The following is a 27,809-nucleotide window of genomic DNA, read 5'->3' as shown; positions in this document are numbered from 1 at the left end:
GCTGGATTTTGCAAAAATATAGCAGGGGATTTAAATGTAGAGAGGAAGCCTGGCTGGGAACGTAAGACGTTTGTCATTACTGAGCATGATGATTACTTGGTAAATGGAAGCAATCTTCATTTTAATACCAAGTGTTTTAGTAGACAGTAGGATGGATGTAAGTACACCATCCTTCTCTCCTCTTCAATAGGGGGGTCCTCATCTCTGTGCACAGAGGACTTGACTGAACCTGAAACTATTCAGGGAAAATGAATCAGAGGCTTGAGAAGCTTAATTCAGTTTACATTTAGAAGTGGACTTTTTGGGGGGAAGTGATTGGAAGGAATACAACTTTTTATGCAACAATCATGTTTTTGTTGTTCAATGAAAGAATGTAATTTTGGAAATTATTAGAAATATTTGCATCTCTGCTTTTTTGTGTCATATATGGCAAGGTAAATGCAGTTAAATTATCCCAAAATGTTCCGTATTTTCCCGAAAAGAAACAAAAAAAAAGACAAAAAAAAATTTCCCGGATTTTTGCAACCCGACTCGGTGTCAATAATTTAAACCGTGTCGTGCATCGAGGTGGCGTCTTATACTGTGTGGTGCCTGTAACCAAAACGTGATGTAATCAAGCAAATGGACATTAGTAATTATATGCAGAGCACCGATTACAGATGACAGTGAATTTATTTGTGGCAGAACATGCATTGTGTTACCCTATATGGACAACCCTGCTCTGCTGGCACTGAACCGGAACATGAAATATAGAAACGGACTCAACATGTAACAAAACACCACGAAGGCCTGCGGGGTGCAACATTTGAATAGTTTATAGAAATAAACACATCAATCACCATTTTGAAGGCACTCGAGTGATGCAGAACTTCTAAAGCAACATGTAGTAAACCCATTAAAGCAAATGGTTAATATGAAGCCATAACAGCAGTATGGAGGCCGTCACTAGATGGACTGAGTAGTGACTAAATCAATCACCAATGTATCAACATTGACTATACGAAGTGTAGGTTTCCATACTGGTGTCGGTACAATCAATACCCAATGTTACATTGCGTAACATCCGTTGTTAGGCGGATAAACACTTTTTGATGCGGTGTTGTGCGTAAGCCTAACCGCACAGATGACCTCAATCTGTTTTTAACATTAAAGCCAGTTTTGCCTTTAACGCAAATAATAAAATATAGTTTAAATAACCTTCAAGCTAGGAGTTAACATAAATGAGGCGATGTACACTTAATACGAAGGAGTTACAACTTACAAGCTAAATGTACAGAAACCTGAACGGCGGCCTGGTAACTGTGTTGCATATTTTGCCTGGAGCTTTAGTGCATCGATAGCACATCAAATATAGGATTATGATGATCCCTCAAACGTCCCTCTACCTTTCAGTGCCAATGGTCGTTGGCTCCTAAATCTGACGTTTGTATTCTTCAACCCCTTAACAGAGCTGGTAGGCAGATTTTCTACCTCCAGAAAATCTTAATTTGGCTCACAGGGAGGAATCAATTTGATTTGAGTCTATTTTCTCAACATCTACATAGTCGTCCGCAGTTCATGTCTATTAATATGTACAAATATGTGCAGAGAAAACATGGATATATATACGGTTTGCAGTGAATAAATGCTGCAGGCGGCATTCCAGTGTCTATATTGGGAGTATTAATATTTCCAATAAAAACCAAACCAATGAAAAGTTGTTCAATGCTGTAGACATTTCATATCAGAAAAGATGCATAGTTTTGTGCAGGGGATTAACCTATGACGAAATATCAAATTCAAACCTTAAACATTTTCACCGGAGTGCATCAGAATTTTGGAAATGCTTTCTTATTTGGTGGAGTTTTTTGATGTTAAAAAGCACGGAATGTTGTTTTGAAGGCACTCGTCTGCACTCTGTCGACCCGGATTGGTCGCGTACCCCTCGGGTCCGATCATTTGGTCGTAGCACCAATGATCTGCAGCAGGAAGAGGAAGATCTGAACGATGTCGACGTAGAGGGAGAGCGCTGCAAACACGTACTCCTCCGGGCTGATGGAGTGCTTCCTGTTCCCCAACAGCAGCTGAGTGTGGTACGCCAGGAACTACGAGACGACCAACAAACACTAAGAACAACGCCGCGGCCAAACACCACAGCTGTAAAAATCCAAATGACATGGTACAAAACACTCACCAACGTGAAAGCGATGGCCCCTATAGCTGCATACAGCATGTGAAGCCACAGCATCTACAGAAACAAACATTCAGAACAACCATTGAAGCCTAAAAAATGGTGCGATGTGAGTTTTGGTTGACGTCAGCCTTAACGCACATATTTGAATGACAGCACAATCGCTGAAATGATCCCAGTCACGAACACCACGATCCCAAGGACACAGAAAAGGCCCTGGCACTTGGTGAAGTCCACCTAGAACGAGAAAGCACAAACAGCCAAGTTCATTAAACCAAGACTGGCACACTGCGACCATTAAGCTTCTTCGCAGCGCCACACCACCTTGGTCTGGAAACAGAAGACCGTGACGGCGATGCAGACGACTGCTGTGATGCCCAGAGCGAGGAACACGGCTTTAGTGTCATAGTAACTAAAACAAAAGAGCAGCACACAGGGTTGATTCTGAGAGGAAAACTGGGTGGTTTGATTCTACAACAGAGACGTTTCAGGTTGCCTTTACCTGGAAATGGATCCAGTCATGTAGGACAAAGCCAAGGTCTGAAAAATACGTAATTTTCCATTTAAAAATACAGTAACATCATTTCACAACAACAAAAAGCCTGTATCTGATCTGATCATCAAAAACATCGGATTACAAGCTATAAAAGGGCTGGATGAAAACTAAGAAAAGAAGGGATATGTTGGGGATTTAAGTAGACGTGCACACATAGTGGTAGAAATTATAATACATGTATTTGTGTCTAGTATACAGTTGGGGTTTGTGTGAGCTTATATATTAGTTATTACATTAGCATGTTGGATGAAATTAATCCAATATGAATAAAACACAATTTAATGTAATTTAAGACATATAATTACAGTACACCATAACATCTTGCCACGATGTAATGTTAAAACCAAGGTTTATTAATTTCTCCCAATTTTATCCCCAAAGAGGGTTTGTTCTCCTGTCAGGTAGTAGATAAGCAACTGGATGCAAGACAGCCGAGTGGGGCAAATATCTTGAGTATTGGAGCACATGAACTGTGTCATTTATGTTGTGTTGTAATTAACGTGTACTGGTTATAAGATGAAGACAAACTATGCATGCTATGTTATATATTCATTAAGGCATATTATCTTCATTTAATGTATTTGAATGTGAGGAAAAGAGAAGGCCGAGAGGTTCCAGGTTGCAGCAGCAGATTCGAACGAACCCCCTAACAGATGCCCCCTAAATATATTGAATTATGATATATTACTGCAACTTGAACATATTTTCTGGTACTAAGAAAACTCTGCTGAAAGGCAGTCAACGCTCCAGGATGTACAACATGAAACAGACGCAGGAACAACACGTCAAATGCATTATGCAAACACAGCCGAATACGCTGACTCACTGATTAGATATAATATCAAAGTCAAACTTCTAGCATGGAAACCTCACAGAGAGCTGCAGTGTTCACAGCGTTAGAATACGTTTGATCCAAGTCCAGGAAACTGAGAGTAACTAATCTCCAGTTAACTGCAAGTAATCTGTCTTACAAAGATGGACAGCAGAAGGACGTTCCATGGAAACTTTCTCCTGAAAGGAAAGCGCGAGATTAGAGTTTTAAATGCAAGCGTATGAATAGTCTCTACTTTTATCCTTTACAAGCCTGAGTGCTCACCGGGGGCCTTTGCAGCAGACCAGCACAAGGTGGGTGACGAAGTACACGCCACTGACAAGGAAAAATACAGGGATTAAGAAATGAATATTAACTAATTCACACATTTTTGATGGTAGAAAAGAGGTTTGAAGACTCACTATGATGCCCAGTATATGGCTGGGTTACGTCGCACAAACACTTTGACAGGTTGGCTGGAAAACACAGTCAGAGTCAACAGATGGACACACGCACACAGACACACAAAGCACTCGGCATACTCACACAAACGTGAACACGGCCACAATGGCCGTGGTGAAGAGGAGCTGGGACGCCAAAATCAAGTACACCTGAAAACAGACACATATGTGATCATCGTGTTACACTTCTTTCCTCGCTGCGCGACTCAGACGTGATGGTGACACACTTTGTTGTTTTGTGCGACAGGTGTGTTTTACCTTTCTTATGAAGGCATGCCGAATGCTCAGTGCGTCCCAACCGCTGCCGCTCGCCGCAAACTCCTCACCTGGGTCAGCAGAAAGAAACGTGAGCGCCGACCAAAAGGAGCCACGGAAGAAAATGACAGTTCAGCACTTTAGGAAATAATCCAATTTGCTTTCTTACAGAGAGCTACATTCTGGCGGGGTTTTTAAGCTTTGATTATTACATCATCAGCCGTGTTCTACATTCTGCTGATTGGGTGGAGCTTTTTTTAAATGAGTCTGACAAACCAGAGAAAAGAATCTGAACCTGTTAGAAGACAATGAACTCAAACGGCATCTTACCGGAGCTCAGCATGTCTGAGGAAATGGTGGCCGGCATGACGGGGGGCATGGGCGGGGGACTGGGGTAGCCAGGCCCCGGAGGCCCGCCGTGGTGGGGCTGTCCTTGGTACGGGGCGCCAGGAAAGCCCCCCGGCTGGCCAGGGAACAGAGGGGCACTTGGACCGGTAGGGTAGGGGGCTGGAGGCTGGGGACCCCCGTACGAAGGGAATCCGTACGCAGGGGGCGGAGGGTAATTCCCCCCCTGAGGAGCATACAGCGCTCCCCGGGAGTCATCGTACACCGGCGGGTAGTCGGACCTGGACATTGGGCCTGAGAGGACATTTGGAGGAGATTCAGGCGTTCCGAAAGCAAACAGGGTGAGAGACAGTAGGGGAGGAAACACAGGCACAAAATTATCACACAATTCCAGCTTCTCACATATCATTTTACATCAGAATCTCCAGGCTGGAAATTTTCTGAAACCAATATTTTCGCAATTGACAAAAAGATGAATTAGCAGCTCAGTGTTGTATGCCATTCAGTTAAGTTGTGGTTTAAATTGGTTACTGTCCAAAACATAAAACCGTATTCTCCACACTCCAAGGCGCACTTAAAAGCCTTATTTTCTAAAAAAATGACAGTACGCTTTATAATCCGGAGCGCCTTATATATATGGATCAATTGGTTAATGGGTTGATCCATACTGGTTGTACACTCTGCCAAACATGCCAGAGCTCGTCTACGACGGCGAGATGCTGAGCGGCGCTCAAGCGCGTGAGATACGGCGCTGCTTTCAGGGCGCGTCAGAGAAACAAAGCTGTCGTTCTCGCCGAGCACTTCATGAGATTAAAGAGCGAGAGACGGCGCCCGTTTCTCTACAGTAGCTGAACCATCTTAACGGGGAAATAAGTTATTCTAAAAGGGGCCTTGGCAGGCGGCGCGGCTGGAGAGCAGCCGAAGATGTAAGGCGTGGATGGCGAGGGGGGGGCGGGAACGGACGCATCGATCAGACCCTGAAAGCACCGTCTCCACCTCCCCACACCCCCCCCCCATCCACCCACCCCGGCGTCAAACGTTTGACTGCAGTATCTTATGTGCATTATAATGCGAAGCGCCCTGTATATGAAAAGTGTTCTCAAATAGGTCGTTCATTGAAGGTGCCTCTTATAGTGCGGAAAATACGGTAACTAGAGGACATAAAATAGTTATAGTATAGTAGGTTATAAGAAAAGTCCTAAAATGTTTAGTATTTTATAAATAATTATGAATTAAAATGTGTTTACTGTGCCAAAACCGCAATGCTAAAGTAGAACAAGGTCAACAAAGAAGTTATTGTATAACTGAAGAAATGATGGTATAGTATGGCATGAACCAAAGTTGCTGGTTTTGCTGTGTCGTCAGCTCATTTCATCCCATCAGAGAGTTGTGTGTCTTTGCTATGATTAGCATCTGACAACTTGGGTTATAAATAAAAACGTAAACATTGAGTATTAAAATAATGTTGAATAACGTTTTATCCCCCAAAAATCCCCAGAAACCACTTGATCCACAACAGGAATCCTTTGAAACACAATTTCTCCCAAAATGGATTCGCAGACTTGATCTGTGACTTTCTAAAAAATGACAATAACTATGTCGACGTTAAAAAGACAGAGCTGTGTTTCTGAGGAAGTTTCCTTTTGGCTGCTGGGGGAAAACGCCACATGCTGCCATTACATTACACCCAGAGCACCAAGCAACAGGACAGAAAACACTGAATGGAAAAAGTGTTTCAGAGAATCTGTGGTCCAACAGTCACAGGACCAATCCCCCGCCTGCTCAATGACACACTGTGGAGCAGACAGGAGGCCAAAAAGGTGTTTGATAGAAGGGCGTAACTTTTCCGTTGGAGCGGTCACTCAGAGAGAGGCTGAGTTTTCCGTATTGGGTAATCATATGTAGTCATCATTGTGTGTCTGAGTCACTGCTGCACCCTCTGACAACACGGTTTCCATTTTGTTTACGTCCATGTCACTTAACAAAAGCAGAATTCATCAAATATCTTGTTGAAACGTCAGTGACATCACAGGCAGCGAGGCCTCGTGCAACTGTTCTACCAAGCCCGTCATTTTGCACAACCTGACGATCTTAGAATACTTAAGCCGACGAGAGAAGGAACTAGTTTGACAAAAGCTTAACTTTTGTGCTTTTTGTTCAGACTGTTTAAGGATTTGTTTCAACAGACTTTATGTTGGCGAGTGACTACTAGCGAGTACTTTATACAATCAACCTCTCTGTATTTATCAGACTAACAGCAATAAAGACTGTGACATCACAAATACATCTTTGCCAAGAGTTTGTGTCTCTGAGACAAGACTTGTGTCATTTGAACCTGAGGGAAATTAATTCATTTGTTTACAAGAATCAATGTCAGTTCACAAAAAAAAAAGTTAAATCTTTACACTTTTTTCTTATACAAGAATCACAGCCGATCCTCTTGAGTTCACCCACAATACAAACAATAATATAGTTGCGAAGACTAAAAACGCACCATGAGAGGCAAGGGTTGCATTGGACCATCAGACCTGGTTCCTTCCAGTTCCACTGAAGGCCCAATGGTCTTAATAAATAACTAAAACAGTATTAAACAGGATTCAGTCTAGTCGGCCAGACCAATTCAGGAGAGGAGCAACCTATGTTGCGAATAGCTAAGAAGATTAATGACATAATCTTTGACTTTCTGATACAAGCATCAAATTTGGTAGAAATTCTCTCCAAGACCTATATTTGTCCAGTATCCAAGATGAAAAAACAATATGGCCACCATTTTCCAAGACGGCCGCCAGCAAATGCCATTATATGCATTGTGATATCCAATTTTGAAAAAGCTGGCTTAAGGGGATCGAGTTAAATATTCTCATGAGTGCAATATTTACCAGGACCGGCCCTTCCTATAGGCTACCAAGGCCTTCTAGTGGTGCCCGTAAGCATACATACTAGCTTTCTCTCTACAACATTGATTAACAAAATAAAATGAAATAAAACCCTGGTGAAATAAAAGCATCATTAAAACTAACATAGCGGCCCCACCATATGTTGAAATTGGGTGTTTGGGGGCGGCGGGGGACCTTATAGCTGCGTGCTTTGTAAGGCAACAGGCATACTCAGATCAAGCTAATGTAAAATAAAAAGGTCTGGTGCAAAGGGACGAAAATGAAGAAAAGGAGGAGGAAGTGGGGGAGAAGAAGCTCAGTATAGAGGTATGAATTTCCATCTCAGACAAGTCATTTCATGTCACACATAGGATGCTTTAGATCAGTGATTCTCAACTAGTGGGTCGCGACCCACCTGGACCCGTTTTTAATGGGTCGCGGCCCGCGGGCCTTTGCCTGCGAGAATAAAAATTAGAATTAACAGCTGGCTGTTTTGTTTTTTCCTTAAACTTGTTTTTGTGTTGGCATACGTATTCTGTCTCCATACTATCTCAGGTTCAAACTGCACCATATTTTCATTAAATCAATTTGAGAAGTTGAGAATGTTCCTCGATTTGGGTCGCAGCTTGTCATTAAGGGGTGATGGTGGGTCCTGGAGCCAGACCAGTTGAGATCCACTGCTCTAGATTAACACTCTGGTTGTCGTTTACATAGCTAGTGTTGGCCTTGTTGGCCAAACTGCTTTAAGCCATAAGCCTAGTTTATGCTTCTGTGTTTTCAGACCGACGCAAGGAAACGCAAACGCAAGAGTCCCTTGTGTGTCCCTTGCCTGCCTTTTCACACCTCGACCCATTTTTATAGGCTTGCGTCGAAAGCGACAAAAGCTACGCAAGTCTCCTTTTAAAATGTCCAGAGGCACCCCAGAGGCCCTCACCTCATGAAGAAAGCTCAGCTGATCCCCCAGGTTCACCTCTCTGAACCTTGTAAGTTTGTTTATTTATTATAATTATTGGTGGTAGTAGTAAGTAGCGTCCTATAAAATGCATATTAATAGAGCTACAATCATCTGTAATAGTTCAAGATTGTGTAAATACACTCAAAATATGACCTCACACTTCCATTCCTTGTAACCTTGACTTTCAACCTCATTCTTGGTTGTTTCGTCATTTTAAAGAACTTCACTGATCTGGTTATACTCTGTGCTGTAATACAGCTGCAGGTGAAGGGACATCTAGGATCACACCTAGCACGCCTGTAATACATTGTATTGTATTCATACAATTTATGACATTACTGTCATAATGTATCTGTACTAAAAGAAGAACATCAATTGTATGTATTTGCCTTCAGGTGAAGGAGCAACACACACAACCCGCCCTGATTCTACACTAATTTATTTTTTAAATCTCATTTGTTTTTTTTGGCAGGGAGAGCGCAGAATGCATGAACGAGGGGCACATAAAGCCAGATCGCTAATTCATTTGTTGTTGGAGTTTGTAAAGTTCCAAAGAGCCGGTGTTACACCCCTACTGGTTTTTACACCTGAGCAAAATGGATAAATATGACGACGGGTCAACAACGGTCTGTAGGTCTCCGTGGCGCACTGCTAAGAGCAGCCACCAGGTTGATGTTTTGATCCACCGGGTTCGAATGCAGGTTGTGCCGATCTTTCCTTTAATATATTGTTTTTATATAAATGTTTTCATACGTGCCTGTGATGTGGTGCTCACTTATACAATCGTAAACGAATCGTTTTGAAGATTTTCAGCAATGTGTTTGTGAATGTGTGACGAATCAGGGAACTGAGGCGAACACGCACTCCGGTGAACCTGGGCTCGCGAGAAGCCCTCTCAGGTGAGCGGGGTGAACCCGCAGCTAGCGCGGAGAGACCCGGCTCTCCTGTCGGCGCGCTCAACAGGTTCAACGCTACGGGAAACACGACAATGTCCACGGAAAACTGCCTCTACTCACCAGAGAAATGACGCCGCGGGAGAAGCAGTCTGGTCGTTGCCGTCCACAGCGGTGAAATGACAGAACCGAGACGTTTTCCGGTGTGGGCCACGCCCTCTGTTTACTCGGAAGTACGGGGCGAGCCAGTACACTGGGCCGCCAAACCGGAAATACGTCGATTTTCACAGTAAGAGTCAACGCAATGGAACGTGCGTATACTAGAAAACCGCCTGCGATGCCAGCGGTTAAAAGTTAATGGATATAAATAAATAATCCGATATTCATTTTCCACGCATTGTGTCAGTGTGTCAAGAGAAGAACAGATCGTCCATCAGCTCTTTGCTTTCGTCAAACAACATGTTGCTGGGAAGAAGATTCTGGTGCCGTCCACATATTCGGTCTTTGTTGCACTTGATGTTTGCATGTGGATTATTTTTGACTGACCTTTTCTTTTGAGCCTTTTCTGCATCAGCTTTAATGCAAGCAGAGGATGTTGAAGATGCGCGTTATGAAGAACTTGATTTGTGGTTTTGATTTTGGTTTTGACACAGTCGTTTACTCGTTTTTCGTTTAGAACCAAAAAACGAGACAGACTTGACAACTTTTTACTCCGTTAATCCCTTTCGGGGTTTTTCCCATAAAACTAAAATGCGAAGCGGGCCGCTAAACCGGAAGTACTCAGATTTTCACAGTAAGAGTCAACGCAATGGAACTGTGTATGCTAGAAATCCGTCTGTGATGCCAGCGATTAGGAGAAAAGTTCATTCATTATTATAAATAACCCTGGTCCAACGGGATGTGTTAGCAACAGTAGTGACTACATCACTGTAAAGTGATTTGAACAATAAAATCAAATCATTGTAATAATAATACTGTAGCGATCGGGGCGGTAGATTGCGTTAGGCTGCGCTGGTAGGCGCATTGCATTTTGGGACAATTTTTGGATGCATTTAAATCCTTATCTGTTATGTTCATGTTCTAGTGCAGCGGTTCCCAAGCTCAAGAATGCCGGCCCACTTTGAAATCTGAAATTTTTTTGCGGCCCACCCAAACCTTTAATCACAACTCTGATCAAAACATAAACTAGGGATGATTAAATGACCTTAAGAGTTTAACCGATTCAAAATGTATTAACCGACTGATTAATGTATGTTTTGTGTACCATTTTCTCCGGAGCTCATGTGCCGTGTTTTCCGCGCAATAAGGCGCATAAGATACTGCAGTCTATCAGCGCAAATCACTGTCAAAATTCGAGAGTAAATCAAACATCCGCCAGCAAAAGTCCGTCTCGAGCGAGGTATTTGCTCGCTTGTGAGACGTGAACTTCGTATCTCGCGAGGAGAATCTCTGCTCGCGCTCGAAGGAGTTTTCTACGCGCTCGCTGTTCTTTCTGACAGTGAGGGGGCGTAGCCAGTCACATGGTCTCTACACCTGATTGGTTACAAACCCCGTCTTTGGATTGGCTGGAGCCAGTGCTGTAGTGGTAAAATTAGAGGTGGGTAAACTCTGAATTTTGTGATCATACAGACCTTGACGCGATGCGAAGCAACGCAACACAAAGCGTCGTGACATGTGTTAGTTTGTAGTTTATTAAATTTAAGAAAACAGTAAAGAAAAGTATGTCAACACAACATAACAAGACAATTGCAGATTAAGAACTATCTACATATGGAGTCTCCTTTTCACAGTAGTGCCCAGAGGGCCTCCTTCTCCATGGCAGGTCCTGCCTTGCACAGAGGAGCCTCTATTCGACCTGGTGTTTCTCCTCTCCCTGTGCTCTCTGCATCATTGCCTGTCCTATCACTGCCTGAAAAACTATGTTGAATTTAAGAGTTAACCAGTTCAGCAGCCTGTCAATTACACTGACAACATAAGTTAAAGGAACACTCATGTACTACCTATGTCATCATAAATAGCCTATACAGCATGTTTTTTTTTCTCATTGAGAACTGACTTGTTTTCTAATCCACCAGGCGTTTTGCGCGCAACTATTCCCCCCCCCCTCGGTCGTTCCGCCCGCAACGACTACTACCCCCCCCCGTCGGACCTTCTCGACCGGTCCGCGAAATATTGTCTGACATGAAACCGGTCCGTGAGGTAAGAAAGGTTGGGGACCACTGGGCTGATCCACAGCGTGTGTGTGTTTACACACCTCCTGGATCCTGATTGGTGTCGCTGCTGCAGCCTAATTGGATGGTCACAGACCGTAATACAGCGCAGATGAAAATGATTCAGACTACGGCGTTTATATGTTCAACAATAGGAAACGTAGTCTTAGCTGTTTTAAAATTACACCAAGTTTATTTCTGATTATTCCAACGGAAGAATACAAGGCGCAGGGAACTTTGAGGTGCGTAATCGCCACTTAGAGGTGCGTAAACGCTATTTCCAAAATTCTAGAGGTGCGTAAACGGCGTTTACGTGCATTTACCCTCCACTACAGCCCTGGCTGGAGTGATGCATTCACACAACTATAGAAGCCCATTTCCGCACTGAAGAAAGGGGATAGAAAGTCAAAATTATGAGATAAAACGTTGTCAAAACACAAACGACACCTTTATGTAACCGTAGTGGAGCGTAGATGACAACGAGCTACAACCATCATTTACCATCATTACCGGCACATTAAGACCAATGCGTCCAGCTCGCAGACGGGCTGGTGATTTGCCGCCGTAGCAGTCAAACGTTTGGCGTCGGGGCGGGTGGATGGGGGGGGAGTGGAGACGGTGCTTTCAGGGTCCGATCGATGCTGCGACGTGCGTCCGCTCCCGCCGCCCCCCTCGCCAGCCACGACTTAAATCTTCGGCTGCTCTCCAGCCACGCCGCCTGCCAAGGGCTCCTTTTAGAATAACTTATTTCCCCGTTAAGATGGTTCAGCTACTGTAAAGAAAAGGGCACCGTCTCTCGCTCTTTAATCTCATGAAGTGCTCGGCAAGTACGACAGCTTTGTCTCTCCGACGCGCCCTGAAACAAGCTCCATATCTCACGCGCTTGAGCGCCGCTCAGCATCTCTGTCGTAGACAGAGCTTTGGCATGTTTGGCGCCTTGCGCGCCGTGTACAACCAGTATGGATCAACCGATTAACCAATCTGTTCGTTTAAATTGCTTGTGCTTTATTAAAGTTTCACATAACTAATGTGCCGCATCATACATATTTTATATTAATTTCAAACTTTTAAAAATTGAAATTTAAAAACGTTTTATTTATTTATTGTAAATGACCTCTCGCGGCCCACCTGCAGTACCTTCTGTTCTGTGTTCAACGCCTTAATAAAGTGTCTATCTTCTGGGGTCTTGCAGTGTACGAAACACAGGAAAGGCAGTGAAAGTAATTCAAGTCTCCTGTCTCATTCATCTGGCCAAGTGGGGTATAGCTACTAGAATGCAGATGGAGATGGAGATTGAAGAGCTGGAGAGGGCCCTAGAGCAGACCCAGGGCCACTTGAGAGGCCTGATGCGGCAAAAGATGGAGTCTAATGAGGATGGACAGCGCCTAACCCTCCCTGATGGCTGCAGTACCAGACGGCTACACCAGCAGGGGAACGTCTCAAGGCCTCACCCACCACCCATGGCTACGGAAAACCCTTGATTGACCAGGACGGCTACTACCAGTGAGGGCCTGCTACCTACTAACGAGTGTTAATTTCGTCGACGAAAACTATGACGAAAATTTTTCGTAAACAACCTTTTTTAAGACAAGACTAAGACGTGACGAAAACTATCTTAAAAAAAAAAAAACAATGACTAAATCCATTCTAACTTTCGTTAACGAGACGAGACGAAAATGTTGGTGGTTGACGAAGTCACAACCCAGAATGCGCGCTTGCATCGGTGCAGCGGTGGTTCTTGTGCACCGACTGTGGACCGCAACGACTATTTTACGCTTCGGCAACTTTGAACGTGCGCTTCTGTAGTTTAGCTCAGCTGTCTTGGTTTAGCTGCCTGTTAGCAGGCTGAAGCCGCGGTGCTTCAGAGAAACATGAAGACCCGTTTAACAGCTCGGGGCTGTTAACACTTCTAACATAATAAACTCATTGCAGGTTCTGAAGCCTCACGCATTTTAACCATAGTTCACGCGCCACATCGTGAGAAGACGGTGTGAAACCGTCTTGGCCACCGTACGCTCGTTATAAGCAACATAGAGGCGCCACACACGTGACAGGTGGATCCTTTTGATAGAACTGCGCAGTGCAGGTGAAGGACGTGGCGGCACAGAGCAGGTGGAGGAAAACCCGCAGGACACAAGAGAGAAGAACTGGTCATGAAACCAACAAAAAAACAAAGAGACAAAGAGAAAGAAAAGACTGTTGAATGAAAAGTGGGGGTCCAGTTTAGAATGGCTGGTTTATGCTGCAGCCAAGAAAATAATGTATTGCACCGATTGTAGGACGTTAAGGGGTCTCTTTTGTTGGGACGAGCAATTTCACAGTAGAAACAATAAAAGGACCATGAAGTTTCTGGTTGCCATGTCAAAAGCATTGCAAGTAAACAGACAAAGACAACAAAGTGTTGCGTTTAGATCCCTGGTCCTCATCAGGAATCAGGAAACATTCATTGCCAAAATATGTCAGACATACAAGGAATTTGTCTTGGCGGTTGGTGCGTGACAGTAGACAGTGTAACAATAGACAACAAGACAGCAGTGCACAAGTAATAAAATAAAGTAAAATGAAATGCTAATGCAACGAGTTAGTAGAATAAGGCTATGGGTTAGTATAAAACAAGAGAATAAAGTTAGAGTTAAACATTTAAAATATTGTCCGGGGTGAGAGGGGTCGGCTACGATCTGCTTCAGAGACCTGGAAGCGAAGTCCTGCAGGGACGGCAGATTGCAGCCGATCACCCTCTCTGCAGAGACGCTGCAGCCTGCCCTTGTCCTTGGCTGTGGCTGCAGCGTACCAGACGGTGATGGAGGAGCAGAGGATGGACTCCATGATGGCCGTGTAGAAGTGGACCATCATCGTCTTTGGCAGGTTGAATTTCTTCAGCTGCCTCAGGAAGAACAACCTCTGCTGAGCCTTCTTGGTGATGGAGCTGATGTTCAGCTCCCACTTGAGGTCCTGGGTGATGATGGAGCCCAGGAAACAGAAGGAGTCCACAATAGTGACGGGGGAGTCACACAGGGTGATGGGGGAGGGTGGGGCTCTGTTCCTCCTGAAATCCACAACCATCTCCACTGTCTTCAGAGCGTTGAGCTCCAGGTTGTTCTGACTGCACCACGACACCAGATGGTCAGACTCCCACCTGTAGGCGGACTCGTCCCCACCAGAGATCAGTCCAATGAGGGTGGTGTCATCCGCAAACTTCAGTAGCTTGACGGACTGGTGGCTGGAGGTGCAGCTGTTGGTGTACAGGGAGAAGAGCAGAGGGGAAAGAACGCAGCCTTGGGGGGAACCGGTGCTGATGGTCAGAGAGGCTGAGACATGTTTCCCCAGCTTCACGTGCTGCTTCCTGTCAGACAGGAAGTCTGTGATCCACTTGCAGTCGGGCACGTGCAGCTGGGAGAGTTTGTCCTGCAGCAGAGACGGGATGATGGTGTTGAAAGCAGAGCTGAAGTCCACAAACAGGATCCTGGCGCAGGTTCCTGGGGAGTCCAGATGCTGGAGGATGTAGTGGAGGGCCATGTTGACAGCATCGTCCACAAACCTGTTGGCTCTGTAGGCGAACTGCAGGGGGTCCAGGAGGGGGTCGGTGAGGGACTTCAGGTGGGTCAGGACTTGCCGTTCAAAAGACTTCATGACTACAGAAGTCAGGGCGAAGGGCCTGTAGTCATTGAGTCCTGTGATCCTGGGCTTCTTGGGAACAGGGATGATGGTGGAGGCCTTGAAGCAGGCTGGTACGTGGCAGGTCTCCAGGGAGGTGTTGAAGATGTCAGTGAACACCGGAGACAGCTGGTCAACACAATGCTTCAGGGTGTGGAGTTGTTACACCTTTGCCAATTTGTTAAATTGCCTTGCAAATAAATGCTTTGCTATTTGTAAAAAAAAAAATCTTTTCATGTAATGATTTTTCACATGTCATTTATATTCGCTCACACAAACACTTCCACCATTTGTTCTTGGCCCGGCTCCTCCGTCAAATTTTACAACCCACTATGGCCTGCGTGTGAAAAAGTTTGCCGACCCCTGCTATAGGCCTGTCCTATGAGGGACATCTAATGGACAACCAAGTACTGCAAGCTAGACTATTATGCAGTTGTAGACACAACACAGGGGGTCCCTGGGCCTGAGAAGGGAAGAAACAGAGTTTAATATGGCTATTTAAGGTGACTAAAACTAGACTAAAACTAATTACATTTTAGTCTAGTTTTTGTCGACCAAAACTAGACTAAAACTTTTTGAGTTTTCGTCGACGAAAACTAGACTAAAACTAGACTAAAACTAAGAAGGATTAAAATGACTAAATGTGACTAAAAGTAATATGCAGTTTTCGTCTAAAGACTAAGATTAAATCAAAAATAGCTGCCAAAATTAACACTGCTACCAACACCCCTGACCAGCCAAGGGTCTTCACACCTGGCCTACAAGGCTCCTCAATCAAGCCAAGGACATCAGTCAAACTACCCAAATACGATGGGACGACACAGCTGGAGCCATATTTGTCACAAGTCCATCTAGCAGCCCAACACAGCGGCTGGGACAACGAAGAGGCTGCCACCCATCTAGCCCTAGTATTAGAAGGCCCCTACAGTCCCTAACAATGGCGTAAAAGAGGAGATTTGGACAGCGGCTCCTTGTTGACCAGAGCAGGGAGGAACTAGCCAGCCGCCACTGCCAAGGAGAACAAAGTTTTGGCACCTTTGCAGCAGATGTGCAGATGTACACGCTCGACTGGGTTACCCGCACTTCCAAGCAGCGGCGCAAGAAGAACTAGCCCTCCACGCTTTCCTGAGAGGACTTGGACCTGAGCAGTTGCGTCAGCATGTCCATCTCGTCAGACCCCAGACCCTCGGTGATGCACTCCATGAGGCTAAACGAGCAGAGGGAGTACTCACCGCATGGCCCAGCCAGAAAAGTGTGTCAGGCTTACTGATTATGACCAGGAAGAAGAAGCAGAAGAGGTCCGTCAGGTGAGGCCTCCACCACAACGGATGCAGCCCTGGCCTCCAGCACCCAGGCGGCGTCCCCCCCAGCCTACTGACCGCTGCTATCGTTGTTACAAACCGGGTCACATAGCCAGAAATTGCCCAGCCCCAACTCCGAAACCCAGAGCCACTCCACCAGCGGGAAACGACAGAGGAATGGTGTAGCGAGGGGTGCACCATTCCGGCCTCCAGTCCCGGCCATACTGGTAAGGAAAAAGGACAACAACTGGTGGTTCACCAAAAAAGACATCGTACCTCGTATTGACGATGCTCTCGATTACATCACGGGGTCCAGCTGGTTCAGCTCCCTTGACCTGCGCAGCAGTTACTGGCAGGTAGAGCTGTCCCCCGACGCAACACCTAAGACCGCCTTCACCATCGGGCAAGGGCTGGGGCAATTCCGCGCCATGCCATTCGGACTCTGCAACGCATGGTCAGTGCTCGTGGTGTAGCTACAGACCCAGCAAAGGTGACTGCAGTAAAGGACTGGCCAACCCCAGTTAAAGTCAGTGAGTTGAGAAGTCAAACTATAGGCGCTTCATCCGAGATTTTGCTTCGATTGCCAGTCCCCTCTACCGTCTGACTAACCTGGGCCAGCCATTCCTCTGGGATGACACCTGTAGGCTTAGCCTACACCACACTACCTTACACAGAGGCGCCGCTGGGTGGAGTTGAACCCGAGGCATCTGTCTGGGAGGCGAACAAAATTGTTCAAACTGCCTATATATCTCCAACTTGAGTTGTCCAACCATGTGTGTCCACAGCATGCGCGAGGGAATATGGATCGCGGCAAAAGTACGCTTCTAAATCGGACCGCACCTCCACAAAGCGGACAAAACATCTAGCCTTTATTATAAACTTATCGGGAACCGAACCCGCGTCCCCAAAACTCCGAGCAAGCGCGCATGCGCAGTGAGGCCCCACAGTCTGTGCCGATGTGCTAACCGCTGGGCCAAGTAAGAGAATCGCCATCCCAGCCAGTGACGTGGAATAAGGCGTCACTGTCGCTCCCTGAGAGATCAGAGACGTTTTTAGTGGTGCATGCACTTGTAATATTAATAACTTGCTCAATTTTTAGCCGATTTGGAAACGGTTTGGTTTGTCGTGAACGTAACAGGGGTAGTTATGGCACTGCATACGTATGAATAATGTTCTGTTTTATATCATTTTTGTGTGAAAAGCCAAAGCCTTTCTGTATTATTATCACAATTGTCAGGATTGTGAGCTCAAACTGACTGTACAACTCTATATATTTCAGTTTCTACAGGTTTTCTACAGGTGGTGGGCCGCCAGGGCCAGCAAGGCCTTCTCTGCTGGCCTAAACATCATCAAGATATATCTCTTTTTTTCCTGTCCAGCGGACTGTAAAGAGTCAGATGTGCCAGCGTCATGACGTGATGTGGCATGACTCGTCCCCGTCGCTCCCTGAGAGATCAGCTGAGATGCACAAAACCATCACGAGCTGCTTTTGCACCAATTGATTACATTAAGTCTTTGTTCTCCTTAATCCTCCTCATATTTATTTTTTCTTTTAGGCGTATGTGTTATTTTAAATACAATCATATTGATTGTCTCTTTATCTTGGCTTGTTTCTCAGAGCTTTTCTGTATTATTATCACAATTGTCAGGATTGTGAGTTCAAACTGACTGTACAACTCTATATATTTCAGTTTCTACAGGTTTTCCACAGGTGGTGGGCCGCCAGGGCCAGCAAGGCCTTCTCTGCTGGCCTAAACATCATCCAAATAAATATATTTTTTCCTGTCCAGTGGACTGTATATAGTCAGATGTGCCATGACGCGTCCCCGTCGCTCCCTGAGAGATCAGCTGAGATGCACAAAACCATCACGAGCTGATTTTGCACCAATTGATTACATTAAGTCTTTGTTCTCCTTAATACTCCCCATGCTTATTTTTTCTTTTAGGCTCACGTGTTATTTTCAATACAATCATATTGATTGTATCTTTAACTTGGCTTGTTTCTCAGAGGTTTTCTGTATTATTATCACAATTGTCAGGATGGTGAGTTCAAACTGACTGTACAACTCTATATATATTTCAGTTTCTACAGGTTTTCCACAGGTGGTGGGCCGCCAGGGCCAGCAAGGCCTTCTCTGCTGGCCTAAACATCATCCAAATAAATATATTTTTTTCCTGTCCAGTGGACTGTATATAGTCAGATGTGCCATGACGCGTCCCCGTCGCTCCCTGAGAGATCAGCTGAGATGCACAAAACCATCACGAGCTGATTTTGCACCAATTGATTACATTAAGTCTTTGTTCTCCTTAATACTCCCCATGCTTATTTTTTCTTTTAGGCTCACGTGTTATTTTCAATACAATCATATTGATTGTATCTTTAACTTGGCTTGTTTCTCAGAGGTTTTCTGTATTATTATCACAATTGTCAGGATTGTGAGCTCAAACTGACTGTACAACTCTATATATATTTCAGTTTCTACAGGTTTTCCACAGGTGGTGGGCCGCCAGGGCCAGCAAGGCCTTCTCTGCTGGCCTAAACATCATCCAAATAAATATATTTTTTTCCTGTCCAGTGGACTGTATATAGTCAGATGTGCCATGACGCGTCCCCGTCGCTCCCTGAGAGATCAGCTGAGATGCACAAAACCATCACAGCCAGCAAGGCCCTCTCTGCTGGCCTAAACACCTTCCGTAGTGAGTCTTGGGAGCGTACGTCCACTCATAACTGGCCTGGGGCGCGGCCGGCTTTTTTGACTACTTGAGTTGTATATGTGAAAAAACACTACCCTTCTTTTTTTTTCCCCGTCACGTGAAGGTGAAAGAAAGCACTTAATCGTGAACCAAAGATTCATTCTAAATTCATGAGCAGATGCTGGTGCGTGAGAGGTGCTCGCTCTCAAGTGGAGATGAGCGGGAAACACATCACAAGGTGTTCCCACTTAAGTCACAAGGAATCAGCTAATCCTAATGAACACTTGCAAAGGTCACGTGACCCCCATGTGACACAACGTGGGAGTATTAGTTTATTCAGAAATAAAATCACACTCCCCATATTACATCACGGTGGGCGTGAGCCGGTGACTCAATGCTACTTAGATGTTACTACCATGACAGCTCAAGAGCTGCGTGCCAGAGACCTCGGTACAGTTTGTGAGCGTTTAGTGAATCTGCGTGCGTAGATCCTGTCAGATGTACAATATGGATAAGGAGGAAGGCTGCAGACCATTTCCCCTTTCAAACACACAAACACACACACACACACACACACACACACACACACGTGAGTTCAAACTGACTGTACAACTCTATATATTTTAGTTTCTACAGGTTTTCCACAGGTGGTGGGCCGTCAGGTCCAGCAAGGCCTTCTCTGCTGGCCTAAACATCATCAAGATATATATCTTTTTTTCCTGTCCAGTGGACTGTATATAGTCAGATGTGCCATGACGCGTCCCCGTCGCTCCCTGAGAGATCAGCTGAGATGCACAAAACCATCACGAGCTGATTTTGCACCAATTGATTACATTAAGTCTTTGTTCTCCTTAATACTCCCCATGCTTATTTTTTCTTTTAGGCTCACGTGTTATTTTCAATACAATCATATTGATTGTATCTTTAACTTGGCTTGTTTCTCAGAGCTTTTCTGTATTATTATCACAATTGTCAGGATTGTGAGTTCAAACTGACTGTACAACTCTATATATATTTCAGTTTCTACAGGTTTTCTACAGGTGGTGGGCCGCCAGGGCCAGCAAGGCCCTCTCTTCTGGCCTAAACACCTTCCGTAGTGAGTCTTCCTTTATGACTGAAGAGTATTCCGCTTCTTCAGGATAAGTCCGCTATTTAAAATCCCTCTTGGGTCAGGTTGCCAGCAATGTTCCCTCTGATTTTTCACGTGTCTGGGCACACACACATGCACCCTGACCACACGGAGGACCACTGTGAGCAACATCAGATGTGCGCGCTGTGACCACACACGTGACGCCTGTTCAAAACCTTGGATCATCAAGTTACATGGTTTATTAAAAGAATCAAATCACAGCAGCAATTTTCATTAGTTTACTTTTAATATAAGCGATTTGGTCCACTTAAAATGAAAAAGACAAAAATCTTGTTGGTGTTCATGAGATGTGTAGTATGCTATATGTTATGTGTGTTATTTTGCCAGACGACATGTGCTGTAGCTTGTGTTACAGTGTAAATTCCGCAATTACAAAAAAATATTGTGGATAAAAGTTAAACTTATTTTCGTTACCCTCACAGAAAGTACCGTGTAATATATCTATCCATATACTTTGGAACGGCGCCACCTACCCATGGGCACGCCATGCTGGCCGAAAACGGTACTGCACCTGCTCTTGCTTGAACCCTGCATCCATCCGAATTCCACTCCGTCCTAGAATTCCACTCGCCACAACGTGATGGTTCAAAATGACAGAGCTCGATTGGCCGGTGTGTCCTGTCGACAAGTAGAACACCTAATCAGTGGTGTAATGAGCCCTGTGGCTAAGACAAATGTGACGCAGCCCTAGGGTCATCCCACCAATCAGCACATACAATGATACAAGTGACTTTTTTTATGAATATGTCTTGATATTTCATACTACGCAGCGGTTTTGGAGATTACCCACAATGCATCTGGGGCAGTTTTGGCCTCTTTCAGACCCAATAACGTAAAAGCTAAAGCAATTTGCAAGTTGGAAAACGGCTTCTGGGGCGTCACCGAGCCAAGCACAGTCTCCCAGACGTCAAAATCGCCCCCCAAAAATGTAGTGCACCTTGACTGAGACAAGGACTTGCCCAGAGGGCTTTAAATACCTCTCGAGTTCCAAGTTCCATTAGCGGATGGCGCCCCAGCGTAGTTCCCAGTGTGGTGCGGCGGTCTCGTAGTCTGCACGTGACCGTTCGCTCACACACCTAGTGGCCAATAGGTGTGTGGGGGTAAATGGAGCGTTGCAACTACGCCTCTGGATCGATCCGCACGTCCACTAACATAACAGGCGCGTACTGCATTTTTTGACTACTTACTTACTGACTTGATTGGGTTTTTAGTGGTATTGTAATAATAATAACTTGCTCAATTTTTTGCCGATTTGGAAACGGTTTGCTTTGTCATCAACGTAACAGCTCTACTTGTGGCACTGCATACGTATGAATAATGTTCTGTTCACTATCATTTTCGTGTGAAAAGCCATGGTTATACCCATTCATAAGTATCACCAATACATACATCTCTGTACAGGGTGGGGATTTCAACATGCAGCATTTCCTGATGCACATTTCTAAAGGGAAACCGTGTGCCTTTTTTTTTTTTTTACAACATAAAACCATTACTCATATTATGTATGCTGTGCCGTAACTACATGTTGCACGTTGAGGACAAAACAAAACCGTTTGGTCTCGGTTGAAAACGCAGACGAGAGACCTAGCCTTTATTATGAATCCATGGTCTCTATCGGGAACCAGTATGACGTCTATATATTTCCGAGCAAGGTGCGGTCGCCCGACACCGACGCTTCAAAGCCTGCCACGGGCGCGAAAGGGGTTCCTTCGCCACTGGCACACACTGGCTTTGCCAACTTGAGTTGTCCAACCATGTGTGTCCACAGCATGCGCGAGGGAATATGGATCGCGGCAAAAGTAAGCTTCTAAATCGGACCGCACCTCCACAAAGCGGACGAGACATCTAGCCTTTATTATATATTTATCGGGAACCGAACCCGCGTTCCCAAAACTCCGAGCGAGTGCGCATGCGCAGTGAGGCCCCACAGTCTGTGCTGATGCGCTAACCGCTGGGCCAAGTAAGAGAATCGCGATCCCGACCAGTGACGTGGAATAACGCGTCACCGTCGCCCCCTGAGAGATCAGAGAGACGTTTTTAGTGGTGCATGCACTTGTAATATTAATAACTTGCTCAATTTTTAGCCGATTTGGAAACGGTTTGGTTTGTCATGAACGAAACAGGGGTAGTTATGGCACTGCATACGTATGAATAATGTTCTGTTTTATATCATTTTTGTGTGAAAAGCCAAAGCCTTTCTGTATTATTATCACAATTGTCAGGATTGTGAGCTCAAACTGACTGTACAACTCTATATATTTCAGTTTCTACAGGTTTTCTACAGGTGGTGGGCCGTCAGGGCCAGCAAGGCCTTCTCTGCTGGCCTAAACATCATCAAGATATATCTCTTTTTTTCCTGTCCAGCGGACTGTAAAGAGTCAGATGTGCCAGCGTCATGACGTGATGTGGCATGACTCGTCCCCGTCGCTCCCTGAGAGATCAGCTGAGATGCACAAAACCATCACGAGCTGCTTTTGCACCAATTGATTACATTAAGTCTTTGTTCTCCTTAATCCTCCTCATATTTATTTTTTCTTTTAGGCGTATGTGTTATTTTAAATACAATCATATTGATTGTCTCTTTATCTTGGCTTGTTTCTCAGAGCTTTTCTGTATTATTATCACAATTGTCAGGATTGTGAGTTCAAACTGACTGTACAACTCTATATATATTTCAGTTTCTACAGGTTTTCCACAGGTGGTGGGCCGCCAGGGCCAGCAAGGCCTTCTCTGCTGGCCTAAACATCATCCAAATAAATATATTTTTTTCCTGTCCAGTGGACTGTATATAGTCAGATGTGCCATGACGCGTCCCCGTCGCTCCCTGAGAGATCAGCTGAGATGCACAAAACCATCACGAGCTGATTTTGCACCAATTGATTACATTAAGTCTTTGTTCTCCTTAATACTCCCCATGCTTATTTTTTCTTTTAGGCTCACGTGTTATTTTCAATACAATCATATTGATTGTATCTTTAACTTGGCTTGTTTCTCAGAGGTTTTCTGTATTATTATCACAATTGTCAGGATTGTGAGCTCAAACTGACTGTACAACTCTATATATATTTCAGTTTCTACAGGTTTTCCACAGGTGGTGGGCCGCCAGGGCCAGCAAGGCCTTCTCTGCTGGCCTAAACATCATCCAAATAAATATATTTTTTTCCTGTCCAGTGGACTGTATATAGTCAGATGTGCCATGACGCGTCCCCGTCGCTCCCTGAGAGATCAGCTGAGATGCACAAAACCATCACGAGCTGATTTTGCACCAATTGATTACATTAAGTCTTTGTTCTCCTTAATACTCCCCATGCTTATTTTTTCTTTTAGGCTCACGTGTTATTTTCAATACAATCATATTGATTGTATCTTTAACTTGGCTTGTTTCTCAGAGGTTTTCTGTATTATTATCACAATTGTCAGGATGGTGAGTTCAAACTGACTGTACAACTCTATATATATTTCAGTTTCTACAGGTTTTCCACAGGTGGTGGGCCGCCAGGGCCAGCAAGGCCTTCTCTGCTGGCCTAAACATCATCCAAATAAATATATTTTTTTCCTGTCCAGTGGACTGTATATAGTCAGATGTGCCATGACGCGTCCCCGTCGCTCCCTGAGAGATCAGCTGAGATGCACAAAACCATCACGAGCTGCTTTTGCACCAATTGATTACATTAAGTCTTTGTTCTCCTTAATCCTCCTCATATTTATTTTTTCTTTTAGGCGTATGTGTTATTTTAAATACAATCATATTGATTGTCTCTTTATCTTGGCTTGTTTCTCAGAGCTTTTCTGTATTATTATCACAATTGTCAGGATTGTGAGTTCAAACTGACTGTACAACTCTATATATATTTCAGTTTCTACAGGTTTTCCACAGGTGGTGGGCCGTCAGGGCCAGCAAGGCCCTCTCTTCTGGCCTAAACACCTTCCGTAGTGAGTCTTCCTTTATGACTGAAGAGTATTCCGCTTCTTCAGGATAAGTCCGCTATTTAAAATCCCTCTTGGGTCAGGTTGCCAGCAATGTTCCCTCTGATTTTTCACGTGTCTGGGCACACACACATGCACCCTGACCACACGGAGGACCACTGTGAGCAACATCAGATGTGCGCGCTGTGACCACACACGTGACGCCTGTTCAAAACCTTGGATCATCAAGTTACATGGTTTATTAAAAGAATCAAATCACAGCAGCAATTTTCATTAGTTTACTTTTAATATAAGCGATTTGGTCCACTTAAAATGAAAAAGACAAAAATCTTGTTGGTGTTCATGAGATGTGTAGTATGCTATATGTTATGTGTGTTATTTTGCCAGACGACATGTGCTGTAGCTTGTGTTACAGTGTAAATTCCGCAATTACAAAAAAATATTGTGGATAAAAGTTAAACTTATTTTCGTTACCCTCACAGAAAGTACCGTGTAATATATCTATCCATATACTTTGGAACGGCGCCACCTACCCATTGGCACGCCATGCTGGCCGGAAACGGTACTGCACCTGCACCTGCACCTGCTCTTGCTTGAACCCTGCATCCATCCGAATTCCACTCCGTCCTAGAATTCCACTCGCCACAACGTGATGGTTCAAAATGACAGAGCTCGATTGGCCGGTGTGTCCTGTCGACAAGTAGAACACCTAATCAGTGGTGTAATGAGCCCTGTGGCTAAGACAAATGTGACGCAGCCCTAGGGTCATCCCACCAATCAGCACATACAATGATACAAGTGACTTTTTTTATGAATATGTCTTGATATTTCATACTACGCAGCGGTTTTGGAGATTACCCACAATGCATCTGGGGCAGTTTTGGCCTCTTTCAGACCCAATAACGTAAAAGCTAAAGCAATTTGCAAGTTGGAAAACGGCTTCTGGGGCGTCACCGAGCCAAGCACAGTCTCCCAGACGTCAAAATCGCCCCCCAAAAATGTAGTGCACCTTGACTGAGACAAGGACTTGCCCAGAGGGCTTTAAATACCTCTCGAGTTCCAAGTTCCATTAGCGGATGGCGCCCCAGCGTAGTTCCCAGTGTGGTGCGGCGGTCTCGTAGTCTGCACGTGACCGTTCGCTCACACACCTAGTGGCCAATAGGTGTGTGGGGGTAAATGGAGCGTTGCAACTACGCCTCTGGATCGATCCGCACGTCCACTAACATAACAGGCGCGTACTGCATTTTTTGACTACTTACTTACTGACTTGATTGGGTTTTTAGTGGTATTGTAATAATAATAACTTGCTCAATTTTTTGCCGATTTGGAAACGGTTTGCTTTGTCATCAACGTAACAGCTCTACTTGTGGCACTGCATACGTATGAATAATGTTCTGTTCACTATCATTTTCGTGTGAAAAGCCATGGTTATACCCATTCATAAGTATCACCAATACATACATCTCTGTACAGGGTGGGGATTTCAACATGCAGCATTTCCTGATGCACATTTCTAAAGGGAAACCGTGTGCCTTTTTTTTTTTTTTACAACATAAAACCATTACTCATATTATGTATGCTGTGCCGTAACTACATGTTGCACGTTGAGGACAAAACAAAACCGTTTGGTCTCGGTTGAAAACGCAGACGAGAGACCTAGCCTTTATTATGAATCCATGGTCTCTATCGGGAACCAGTATGACGTCTATATATTTCCGAGCAAGGTGCGGTCGCCCGACACCGACGCTTCAAAGCCTGCCACGGGCGCGAAAGGGGTTCCTTCGCCACTGGCACACACTGGCTTTGCCAACTTGAGTTGTCCAACCATGTGTGTCCACAGCATGCGCGAGGGAATATGGATCGCGGCAAAAGTAAGCTTCTAAATCGGACCGCACCTCCACAAAGCGGACGAGACATCTAGCCTTTATTATATATTTATCGGGAACCGAACCCGCGTTCCCAAAACTCCGAGCGAGTGCGCATGCGCAGTGAGGCCCCACAGTCTGTGCTGATGCGCTAACCGCTGGGCCAAGTAAGAGAATCGCGATCCCGACCAGTGACGTGGAATAACGCGTCACCGTCGCCCCCTGAGAGATCAGAGAGACGTTTTTAGTGGTGCATGCACTTGTAATATTAATAACTTGCTCAATTTTTAGCCGATTTGGAAACGGTTTGGTTTGTCATGAACGAAACAGGGGTAGTTATGGCACTGCATACGTATGAATAATGTTCTGTTTTATATCATTTTTGTGTGAAAAGCCAAAGCCTTTCTGTATTATTATCACAATTGTCAGGATTGTGAGCTCAAACTGACTGTACAACTCTATATATTTCAGTTTCTACAGGTTTTCTACAGGTGGTGGGCCGTCAGGGCCAGCAAGGCCTTCTCTGCTGGCCTAAACATCATCAAGATATATCTCTTTTTTTCCTGTCCAGCGGACTGTAAAGAGTCAGATGTGCCAGCGTCATGACGTGATGTGGCATGACTCGTCCCCGTCGCTCCCTGAGAGATCAGCTGAGATGCACAAAACCATCACGAGCTGCTTTTGCACCAATTGATTACATTAAGTCTTTGTTCTCCTTAATCCTCCTCATATTTATTTTTTCTTTTAGGCGTATGTGTTATTTTAAATACAATCATATTGATTGTCTCTTTATCTTGGCTTGTTTCTCAGAGCTTTTCTGTATTATTATCACAATTGTCAGGATTGTGAGTTCAAACTGACTGTACAACTCTATATATATTTCAGTTTCTACAGGTTTTCCACAGGTGGTGGGCCGCCAGGGCCAGCAAGGCCTTCTCTGCTGGCCTAAACATCATCCAAATAAATATATTTTTTTCCTGTCCAGTGGACTGTATATAGTCAGATGTGCCATGACGCGTCCCCGTCGCTCCCTGAGAGATCAGCTGAGATGCACAAAACCATCACGAGCTGATTTTGCACCAATTGATTACATTAAGTCTTTGTTCTCCTTAATACTCCCCATGCTTATTTTTTCTTTTAGGCTCACGTGTTATTTTCAATACAATCATATTGATTGTATCTTTAACTTGGCTTGTTTCTCAGAGGTTTTCTGTATTATTATCACAATTGTCAGGATTGTGAGCTCAAACTGACTGTACAACTCTATATATATTTCAGTTTCTACAGGTTTTCCACAGGTGGTGGGCCGCCAGGGCCAGCAAGGCCTTCTCTGCTGGCCTAAACATCATCCAAATAAATATATTTTTTTCCTGTCCAGTGGACTGTATATAGTCAGATGTGCCATGACGCGTCCCCGTCGCTCCCTGAGAGATCAGCTGAGATGCACAAAACCATCACGAGCTGATTTTGCACCAATTGATTACATTAAGTCTTTGTTCTCCTTAATACTCCCCATGCTTATTTTTTCTTTTAGGCTCACGTGTTATTTTCAATACAATCATATTGATTGTATCTTTAACTTGGCTTGTTTCTCAGAGGTTTTCTGTATTATTATCACAATTGTCAGGATTGTGAGTTCAAACTGACTGTACAACTCTATATATATTTCAGTTTCTACAGGTTTTC

At 44.7% G+C, this 27,809-nt stretch overlaps 1 protein-coding gene across 1 annotated transcript; it reads right to left on the bottom strand.

The window, feature by feature from the left end:
- Nucleotides 1-653: 653 nt before the first annotated feature.
- Nucleotides 654-10,104, bottom strand: LOC120815844 (protein lifeguard 3). Its single transcript, XM_040170868.2, has 12 exons — nucleotides 9,446-10,104; nucleotides 4,584-4,892; nucleotides 4,257-4,324; nucleotides 4,084-4,148; nucleotides 3,960-4,013; nucleotides 3,823-3,873; nucleotides 3,698-3,737; nucleotides 2,673-2,710; nucleotides 2,495-2,582; nucleotides 2,312-2,407; nucleotides 2,174-2,227; nucleotides 654-2,084 (listed from the first exon to the last, which is right to left on the bottom strand). The coding sequence occupies exons 2-12, from the start codon at nucleotides 4,885-4,887 to the stop codon at nucleotides 1,935-1,937; spliced, it is 1,008 nt and encodes a 335-aa protein (XP_040026802.2). The 5' UTR covers nucleotides 4,888-4,892; nucleotides 9,446-10,104; the 3' UTR covers nucleotides 654-1,934.
- Between the last annotated feature and the right edge of the window lie 17,705 nt (nucleotides 10,105-27,809).

The sequence above is a fragment of the Gasterosteus aculeatus genome, chromosome 3, assembly GCF_964276395.1.
Source record: "Gasterosteus aculeatus chromosome 3, fGasAcu3.hap1.1, whole genome shotgun sequence".
NCBI classification, from domain to species: Eukaryota; Metazoa; Chordata; class Actinopteri; order Perciformes; family Gasterosteidae; genus Gasterosteus; species Gasterosteus aculeatus.
Note: the sequence above shows the minus strand (reverse complement) of the source record. Positions and strands in the feature narration are given on the sequence as shown.